Source organism: Bicyclus anynana, chromosome 13, assembly GCF_947172395.1.
Source record: "Bicyclus anynana chromosome 13, ilBicAnyn1.1, whole genome shotgun sequence".
Taxonomy (NCBI): Eukaryota; Metazoa; Arthropoda; class Insecta; order Lepidoptera; family Nymphalidae; genus Bicyclus; species Bicyclus anynana.
This window is the reverse complement of record NC_069095.1, coordinates 12,023,716-12,034,062: the sequence shown is the minus strand read 5'-3', so window position 1 is coordinate 12,034,062 and position 10,347 is coordinate 12,023,716. Positions and strand designations below refer to the sequence as shown.

Below are 10,347 nucleotides of genomic sequence, written 5' to 3'. Positions count from 1 at the left end.
CTTTTCAAAAGGGCCCCAAATTCTTGTGTGCCCAAAAGCCCCAGCCTAGTTTATGACGGCGGTGCATATTGATAATATTTCAATATATTTGCCAAGCAAGACTTTGAATACGTAGCTACATAATATTATCATTAATCTATGTAAATGCTCAGAACAGAGAATTTAATAATCTGAGGGTAGATTGGGTAGATGTTGTTATTGTAGGTAGGTGTATCTACATAGGTACCTATTTTATTCTTTTATATTCGTTAAGTATAGTGTAGGATTTTTATATAAGCTTACTTGATACGAAATATTTATTACTATATTCCGTATAATATTGCATAATAAATTGAATAAGTATTTACCAACATAGTAAATAGATAGGTACGTACGTAATTAATTTTACGTTTACCAACGTCATTAAGTGCGACTTAATATAATTATGACCTTTAAAATATCTATTTATCACAAGAATGATGCAGTTATGTATGTACGTCACTAGGTAGGTACGTACGTATCAGTAGATAGAGATACGTAAGTATCAGTATCCTTTATTTGCTTATTGATACTGGACTTAGTCTGAATAATAATATGCTCATGACAGGCCATGGTCATTTATGAGACTCGAGCTCAACAGTGAGTCGAATATGGGTTGATAACGATGAGATTAACCATGTACGCAGAAGTTATTATAACATATGCACAAGTGTGTGCGCAAGCACAGGTGAACTCTCTATTCCCCCATATCAAATCATAGTTCCATGAGACGGCAGACCGACACAACCAGTGAAAGATCAGACGCAGGACGACCTCCGTGGCGCAGTGATATGCGCGGAGGATTTACAATTTACGGTCCTGGGTCCTGGGTTCGATCGTCTGGGCTGATTGAGATTTTCTTAATTGGTCCAGGTCTGGCTGGTGGGAGGCTTCGGCCGTGGCTAGTTACTACCGTACCGACAAAAACGTACCGTTAAGCGAGCTGTCCGAGGCACGGTGTACCAACACCGCCAACTTCCTTACTCCAGACTGCTATTAAAATTCTACTTATAAGAAAAATACCAATATTTTATTGTCGGCCTGATCCGGGATTCGAATCTTAGATCTTATTGTCCATAGTTGAACCAACCACGGGACAAATGAGGATTCATAATATAACGTAAATAGTTTACAATATTACGTAAGTAAATAAAAAATAGTTTTAATTTATAAATATAGCTTGGCAAGTTTGTTGCTTGCGGGCGACGGGGGACTACGCGGGTATGAAGTCGTGCGCGCGGGACATCGCTACCCCGGTTAAATTTTTTTGATAAAAACATTTCATTTTTTCGGTTTTTAGTGTCTTAGCATAATTTAATGTTCATTGGGACTTGACAGTAAACACCACAATTTTGCTCACATATTTCGGTTATTTTGAATATTTTAAATTTAACACAAAATTACCCCATTAGAACCCATTTTCTTGAAAATTCAATTGTTTTTTCTCTCAATCTGGAACAAATTCTTTTGAACAAAACAAAACATATTTTCCAAAATTGGTTATTATACCTACTCGTATGACAAAGTTGTAAGATAACAAACATAAAAAATATATACGCGTTAAATTACCTAAGATCCTCCATTTTTGAAGTCGTTAGAAAAAAAACTTGTTCCAAGTGGAATGGCATTCAATGCCTATGCTTAGAGGTAGGTAATTAAAGAAAACTATAGTATACTGTACACTTAGGTTTATTTAAAAATACAATTCCTGTAATAATAGATACACGGTTGAATGTAGCATTAGCTTACCATATTCATATTAGTTAACCATTATGTAAATAATAATTTGTAATAGTTATAATTACGACAAAGATCGAATATCTTTGGCCTAATTTTTTCAACTTTAGTAACTAAAACAAAAAATGAGAATACCAACGGGCCCACATTGCACTGTTAGAGACTTTTTTAATATTTAAAGCACTTCTAATACCTAGAATGTCGTAGACAGACAAATAAATAGACAGAAAGACCATCGCATTTAAAGATTCGGTATTTGGTGTCACGCGTCCTTTTTTTTCAGGCACTACGATGGTCCAAACAACAATTAATAAGAGATTTCCCAAATTAAAAAAAAATATATAAGTTTTAGTTAAATTAACATAAGGTGAAAAAACGGTACAGTGTAGGGTGTTAAAATGTCAAAATCGTATATCCTTTCATTTATAATAATAACGATTGTCTATTTAGTATTTACTTCTCAGTCTACGATTAAGTTAAGCGAGAGGAGACTTTACACCAGATGTTGACCTGGATTTTTGCACACCATAAGGTACTAGCAAACCCAAGTTTTATTCCGATTAAAAAAAAGAACCAAGTTTTTAAACCAAAACCTTGAGTTTTTTTCCCATTACTAAAATCGGTCGGTCAGTCACAGTTTGATTGGTTCGGACTTGTTTCAAACTGTATGCATAAAAATGCATTATTCCCTTCATCAATTCTTTCTTTCCTAAGCTATTTATTATTATTCCTTCTATCGGGAATAGAAGGAACAATAATAAAAAGGAAGGAAGACGATTTGCCTTTGGATTAAGTAGTGACTTGATAGTGTGTAAACTAAAACACCTCACAGATACATTGTCACATTATTTAAAGATGATACAGAGGGTGAAAAAGACCTTTTTTCAAAATCCTGTTACTTACTACTTACAGGCAGATTATAATTTCTTTTACACGCCATATGTAACATCCACAAATGAACAGTATTCCAAAAGTAGAAAGACATCTGTTTTATCAATAAAAATTTTAATAAAAAAAATTCAACCGACTTCCAACTCAAAAATTAACCTAAACTAAAAAGCAAAAAATAACATCTTACCTATGTGCTACCTTCTGATCAGTTTGAAGGCGGTGCCAAGCCAGTGATGTTTTAATTCAAGCCGTTTAAATTACACAATTTCTGTGGTTCTTTCAGAAACAGCTTTAATTAAAACATGACACTGGATTGGCACCGCCTTCAAACTGATCAGAAGGTAGCACATAGGTAAGATGTTATTTTTTGCTTTTTAGTTTAGGTTAATTTTTGAGTTGGAAGTCGGTTGAATTTTTTTTATTAAAATTTTTATTTTTTAATTTTTAGTGTTAGCACACCTACTGAGTGTGAACTGACTGTCCTCCGTCTTCATCACCAGACCCCCTATGCAGTCACAATCCATATGGGTGGAAAGTTCTCATCAATATAAAATTTATCAAGTCCAAACACAAGGTAGCTACTGTGAACCGTCGAGGAGTTCCCTTAACTCTCCTTCATCTTCATCACCAGACCTCTAATACAGTCATAACCTATCCAGGTGGAAAGTTCTCATCAATACAAAATTATCAAGTCAAAACACAAGGTAGCTACTGTGAACCGTCGAGGAGTTCCCTTAACTATCCTTCGTTTTCCTCACCAGACCCCTAATACAGTCACAACCCATCTAGGTGGAAAGTTCTCATCAATACAAATTTATCAACTCCAAACACAAGGTAGCTACTGTGAACCGTCGAGGAGTTCTCTTCACTGTCCTTCGTCTTCATCATCAGACCCTTAATACAGTCACAACCTATCTAGGTGGAAAGTTCTCATCAATACAAATAAATTAAGCCCAAACAAAAGGTACCTGCTGTAAATCGTTGACGAGTTCCATCGTCTGTGTATCGGCTCCATCATGAGACCAACTCCAGACCTTCATAAAATTGTAGTGGTTTAAAATACCTTATGGAAACACTAACAAACGCACTAGCCGTCTCTACGATTTTCAAAAGTTCCCCTCGATTTCTCCAGGATGCCATCATCAGATCCTGACATGAAAAAAATGGGACCACCCTGGAATCAAACCCTTCACAACAAAAAAAGAATTTTCAAAATCGGTCCACAAATGACGGAATTATCGCTGGACATACATAAAAAAAAAAAAAAAAAACATACATACAGCCGAACGTAGAACCTCCTCCTTTTTGGAAGTCGGTTAAAAACTCTTTTCATCTCAGGTTTGGTAGAAAACATTGTTTTTTTAATTTAAATTTTATGTATGTATTTTGCTGTGGCAGCTTACCATATAAAAAAAAACATTTATAAACCTTAAAAATAAATAACAAATGTGTTATAAACTAATTGATTGGTTTTCAATGAAAAAGGATTTTATTTCGTGAATATATCATACTGAGCTTCTAATTTCACATTGTGACAGTTCGTAAGCATAAAATACATTCTAAAAAATATTAGTATGTATACAAATATTTGGTTATTATATTTCTTTCATTTAAAACCAATAAATAAGTAAAGGAATGGCCATAACATGTTTTAAATTAAACTATAATACAAAAATAACATATATACAACTTTTTATAGGACAATAAAAATTAATGTCAAAAATATAAACAGTTAAAAAATGAAACTAAATAAACGATTTATTTTCATATCATAAGAAAGTCAGTGAATACCCAACCAAAACATCAAAATTATGTATCCACTGTAAGGACTTATCGAAGTTTAGATGCTTTTCATCTCTAATTTTGAAATAATTTACTGTCGACGTTTATCTGTTAGGCATAGCGAAAAAATCCAAAAAATAATAAATTTATTTTGATTGAGTTTTTAAGTCTGCTAATATGCTATTTTAAGTAAAAAATCCAAAAAATAATAAATTTATTTTGATTGAGTTTTTAAGTCTGCTTATATCTATTGCTATTTGAAAGCCCAAGCAAAACTATATAAATAATGGATACTGATTGTTTGGAAAATGTACTAAAAGATAATCATAATGACATAATCACTGAAGTAGTTCTACTGAAGAACTGGCACAAACTTCAAATAAGATCTTATATGAGCATTTTAAGGATTTTCTAGATAGAGAGAGTTAGCTAGTTAGGCTAGTGTTACATTCAAATTCGGAAAAATTCTTTTAACGACACTAGACCTTTCTATGTTTTTAGTCTGTGGAATGTGAATGTCTTATGTGTACTTGTTGTTTTTTTTTTCCTGATTGTGTAAGACTTCGGTAAGTTGGTGGAAGTCAACAAATACTTATCAGCGGCCAGTGGCGTAGTTACTAGGGGCAGTACCGGGCCCAAAAGCTCAGGGGGCCCAGAAAATATCGATTGAAATGAATTTTTGAAAATTTCTCCTATTTCAAAATAAATATGACAGGTTGCAATCTGACTTTAATCATGACAGCTAAAATAAACCCAATACCTACATCATGTATTAATTGTATTTCATGTCGTTACTGTTTAATATTATTGTTATTACCTGCCACACATCATTTTAAAAATATATTCTGTATATTTGATATTTTTAAAACAAACCTAACCAGTTAAGATAGTAGGGGGGATCCCATTTTTTTATTTGTTGGGCCCTTGGTCACCTAGCTACGCCACTGTCAGCGGACCGGCAGTTGACGAGTTAAGATAACCCAAAAACAATGGATAAGTTTTCTTTAGTCCTTCATTATTTTATCTTACACCGTAAGGGATATATTGTAAAAAAAAAACTATTTAGACGACATTTTTCCAATATGGCGGCGCGAACAGATAGAATTTAAAACGAGCACATTAAAATCTTATGTAAAATCACCAATTTTAATTACTCCCAGAAAACTTTTCAGGCATGGCAAATGTCAAAACTTATATAATTAATAGCTGGATGCAATGTCTATGACGTTTTAGAACATCGTACGTGAAGCTGTGTTATACAAGATTTTAGGTATCACCGGTTACGAAAGGGCGCGGCGGCACGGTAACCAGCGCGTGTTGATTTTTGTATGACCTGCGCGTAGGGTCAACTACAGCTTGTATTGGACATCATAAAATTGCATCCGACTATACCACAAAGGCTGATTAATAATATTATAATCTTACAAGCTAATGGTCAATGAGTTTTGTGCAGACATTTAATATCACATCAATTTGTTTTTAATTCGGCAGTTTCAGACTGAAGTGAAAAGATAGACAGAAAATGGGATGCTTTATGTACCTACACATAATTATTCATTTCTTGATTTTGCTTATAGGTTAGTTGACACTTTTTTAAAGGGTCTTATATTTGTTAAGCGTTCTACTAGATTGAAATGCGACCCAAAAACGCTGTCGGCAATTAGCATCTCTTGAATTTTTCTAAAATTTTTCGTCTAAAATGAGTGTCACATGGATTTTCACATTTAATTTTAATATTAATGAAAACACACAATAAAATAGACACGTTCGGATAATCTGCACCCTTATTTCTTCTGTTGCAAATGAATGTAGAAAAATATAATATTTTTGCGTACTATATATTTCTTCATCACTTAATAGTACGCAGACCCAAAATATAATACAATACTATATATTATAGTACGGTTGGCAACCCTACCGACAAGCCTACTGGCACACTTTTTTAACCGACTTCCAAAAAGGAGGAGGTTCTAGATGGGTGAAATCTCGTGCGTTCGCGTCACCGAAATGCTTACATCAGTAGCTATACATTATTAAATTTTAGAATAAAAGTTCCAAATTTCACTTTTATCGGCAGTAATTTTTTTTTCATTATAAATTGTTTATCAGTAATAATTATAAGTGTTATAACAATGATACCTTGTAACTTGTGAGTTTAAAATAATAAATAAATAATTTAATTTAAAATATCAATATCAATTTGAAGTTTATCTGTCTATCTTTTTTCAATCTGCATCGGCAGTGTCTACTAGTCGCTAAACACAAGAGGGTATTTTACTCTATTTTAATTTGATGAATAATAACAAAATAACCTATAAAATTTAGGCAGTTAGTGAAATCAGCTTAATATTCTGTAATGTTTTTGTAGTTCAATAGTGTGTCTTGAAATGGAGTCCATCTATGTTTTTTTTTATTCTTTACAAGTTAACCTATTCCCTACAATCTCACCTGATGGTAAGTGATGCAATCTAAGATGGAAACAGGCTAACTTGATAGGTGGAGGATGAAAATTCACACCCCTTTTGACACACGCTATATCGCTTGGCGGTACGTTTTGGCCGGCAGGGTGGCAACTAACCAAGGCCAAAGCCTCCTACCAACCAGATCTGGACCAATTAAGAGAACTTCAATTGGTCCAGCTGGGGATCGAACCCAGAAACTAGTCTTGAAAATCCACCACTGCGCCATGAGCGCACTGAGAAAGAAATTGTATTTAATTAATTTAAAAAAAAAATGCAGGTACTGAATAAATTTTTATTTTAGGTTTTAAGCCATATATTTCATGTACTTTTAAGATAAAAATAATTTGTTCTGCTTACTTGACATGGAATAAAGGCCCAGCCTCCTTAATAAAATTGAGACGTCCTTTAATAAAACAGAGTAAAATACCACACATACCATTAATATGATGCTTAATTTAGTATAATTATGAGAACACATCAATGGGGTGGGGTGAGACGGTCAGGGTCACATGGGTGGGACTGCCGAGTGGATCTGAGAGAGATTCTATTCTCTTTGCCTCAATTGTCGCTTGTTTGACAGCCTCCTTGTAAGGACCTCTTTTCTTTTTATTGAAGCGAGTCTGAAAAAATATTAATATTCATTAATGATTAAATAAAGTAGACATTGTGAGTTGTGTGATCAAGTCTATCACAACCATTTATCATCATTTAAATTTATAGTCAGGGATCACTGGAACATTTTGTACAGTACAGTAAAAAAAACAGCTGGTTAGTAACAACTTTTATAAAACCTTGTTATTGAGGAGGATTAAGTTGGGAGGAAGGTAGAGTAAAAAAATGTTTTTATACTCTTGCTTAATTAATAGTAATTAATTTAACAGCCACACTGTCCTACAGATTGCGTGGTCCATTATGTCGTACCGACGCTCTGAAATTTTCATTTCCTGGTAACTCAGTTAGCTAACAGAATCAAGAATTTTCTTAAATAAAAAAATTTTGTTCTCATTGAGATGACTACATTGAGCTACTCACAAAAAATTAGCTTGTTAGTAATCTACACAGCAGTGTACAAAATGTTCTAGGGATCCTTGACTATTGCTAAAAGATCTAATTAATCTTTATGTTATGCTTAATCAACTAACTGGAAAACTACTTTCAGTTTTAATTAATAACTGTAAATTACCTTGAAGTCTTCTAGGAAGGGGCTCAAGCTATCACATGACATTAGAGATGAGGTGGTTGAAGCATACCACGCTACATGGGCCCTAGCCGTGGGTGTCACACTTAAAACCCTTCCTGGCCACCAGGGAAACCCTACTACCTATAAAACAAATTTCATAATTTAAATCATGTGTGTAGTCTGCCATTCCACATTGGGCCATCATGGTGGACTATTGGCTTAACCCCTCTCATTCTGAAAGGAGATTCGGCTCAGCAATGAGCCGAATTTGGGTTGATAATGAAGATAAGTTATATGTCAGTATGGAATCACATGTGGATAGTGTGACTGTCGCCAGACATAGGCCTCCTACAACTATTTCCTCTGCAGCCTGTCGGCCACAACTCTGGTCCAGCAAGACCCCAGAGTTATGTGGATGGCATCTTCCCAAATTCTTGTTAGATGTCCTCTATCCCGCAAGAGAAGGAACCAGATCCCTTCCCTTGGGATGGGAAGTGTTACATGCTAGCTCTATTTCTCGATCTTGCAGCTTGATTTGAATAGTTTTTTTATATCAGTTATTATCATCAATCAATAAATAAATATTCATTAAAAAAAATAGGATTACCTTCCCCCAAACAATGTCTCCTGGGGAAACCCTTAACAGTTTGCCACCAATGCCTTCTGTGCTGTTCGCAGGGAAGTCTGGCACAGCTTCTGTCTCACCATCGTCAAAACCATCCTGTTCTCTGCGCTCATACGAGTTACTGCTTAGTCTACGCAAACTGATAGACAGTTTCTGCTTTAAACAATCATTTTTAATATCACCAAAGTACTCTATATCACTTTCACATTTGGATGTATTCTCATCACGCTGCTTCTGTATTTTATGCTTCTTTTTATGTTTAAGCTTATGTTTATGCTTCTTTTCTAGTAAATCTATGCTAGTAGAGGTTTGCGATAAATTATTACGAGGCGACAATGCGCCTATGTGCTTAGGGGAGTGACCTATCCATATATCGACAGTCTTTTCTATGGTGCTGTTTTTCCTTGCTTCTTTTTTTGCTTTTTTTAATGCCTTTTTCACAGCTTTAGAGTCTGGTTTGGTAGGTTTCGACATATCACAAGAAACACCTGAATCTTCATTATAATCGCTGTTCAAAGGCGGTATTTTAACAACAGTACCTTCACCTTCACCAAAACATATTTTGAGTGTTCGCGCATTAGAAAATAAATTGCTAAACGAACTTTCACCATCTTTAAGGTCTTCTCTATCACATAAATCACTATTGTCGGATACACTCACGAACGCGAGTTCCCTGGTTGCCTGTTCAGAGCTGTCGCACGACTTTATGTTTTTCGCACTTTTACTTTTGTCAATCGGTTTTGAAACACTTTTGGTTTTAATTGCACTCGAAATTTCACTTGGCTGTAGCCTGGCCAGTTTAGGAATCAACATGCTGCCCATTAAATACTTCTTTTCAAGTTTCGATGACTCAGACCCGTCCTTGGGGACGTCGTCATCCGAATCTAATTTACGTTTCTTGGACACGTCTACATTTTCGCTATTTTCATTGCAAATCCCCTGGCAATTGGAACATAATACTTTTCTAGGCCTTAAACGCACTGTCATCTTTTGTCGAGGCTGGGGCTTCGTCTTTCTAGAGGTTTTTTTTGATTTTTGTAAACCCTCCACAGCGTATTGGGGCTCTTGATAGGTGAATCTTTGACTAACGGAATGTAGCTTATCGTCTTTAGTATCTGCATTTTCTGGTTGTTTCGAAAAAGCTGGATTAAGGCTGTACACTCCGAATGGTAAATTACTGTAAAAAATATTTATTTAATAAATAAATGGTATGGTTGAGAAATAATCGATAACAATACTGTACTACTGCTGAGGCAATACCAACCCCTTGTTCGAGTCCAAAAGTACGCCTTGGAATTTTTTATCTTCTGCACAATAAGATACCACAATTAGATCATCTAGAGCTTCCTCTACATTTACTAAAATCTGTGAATTCTTTTGAATCGTCATATCGGCTGTTGCAGCGACAGCCGCCATATTCTTACTGCCATAGACAAATTATAAATTTCAAATTCAAATATTACCACTTTATATTTTGATTCGTTAATAGTTTTACAAAGGTTTTACATGTGGTTCTAAAGAGCTCGCTGATAAGGCTTTAATTTATAAACAAACATTTCAATCTATTTTTTACTAGAAAGTTACCACTTCTTCTATAAAATACAAAAAGACAGTTCTAACTTCCAACTTTCCCGGATTTTCCGTTGACTATG

The 10,347-nt window shown here is 34.6% G+C and overlaps 1 protein-coding gene across 1 annotated transcript; it reads right to left on the bottom strand.

The window, feature by feature from the left end:
• Positions 1 to 1,691: 1,691 nt before the first annotated feature.
• On the bottom strand, positions 1,692 to 10,130 carry LOC112051718 (PWWP domain-containing protein 2A). The gene is made up of 4 exons (XM_052885106.1): positions 9,960 to 10,130; positions 8,678 to 9,872; positions 8,074 to 8,211; positions 1,692 to 7,510 (listed from the first exon to the last, which is right to left on the bottom strand). Exons 1-4 carry the CDS (start codon positions 10,109 to 10,111, stop codon positions 7,355 to 7,357), a joined length of 1,641 nt encoding a protein of 546 aa, XP_052741066.1. The 5' UTR covers positions 10,112 to 10,130; the 3' UTR covers positions 1,692 to 7,354.
• Between the last annotated feature and the right edge of the window lie 217 nt (positions 10,131 to 10,347).

Excerpts from the sequence above, each read along its gene's own strand:
- LOC112051718 (XM_052885106.1), bottom strand. The coding sequence starts at position 10,111 with ATGGCGGCTGTCGCTGCAACAGCCGATATGACGATTCAAAAGAATTCA. Across the intron at positions 8,212-8,677 it reads GAGACATTGTTTGGGGGAAG|GTAGTAGGGTTTCCCTGGTG; the intron begins GTAATCCTATTT and ends TTTGTTTTATAG. Across the intron at positions 7,511-8,073 it reads CCTTCCTAGAAGACTTCAAG|ACTCGCTTCAATAAAAAGAA; the intron begins GTAATTTACAGT and ends ATATTTTTTCAG.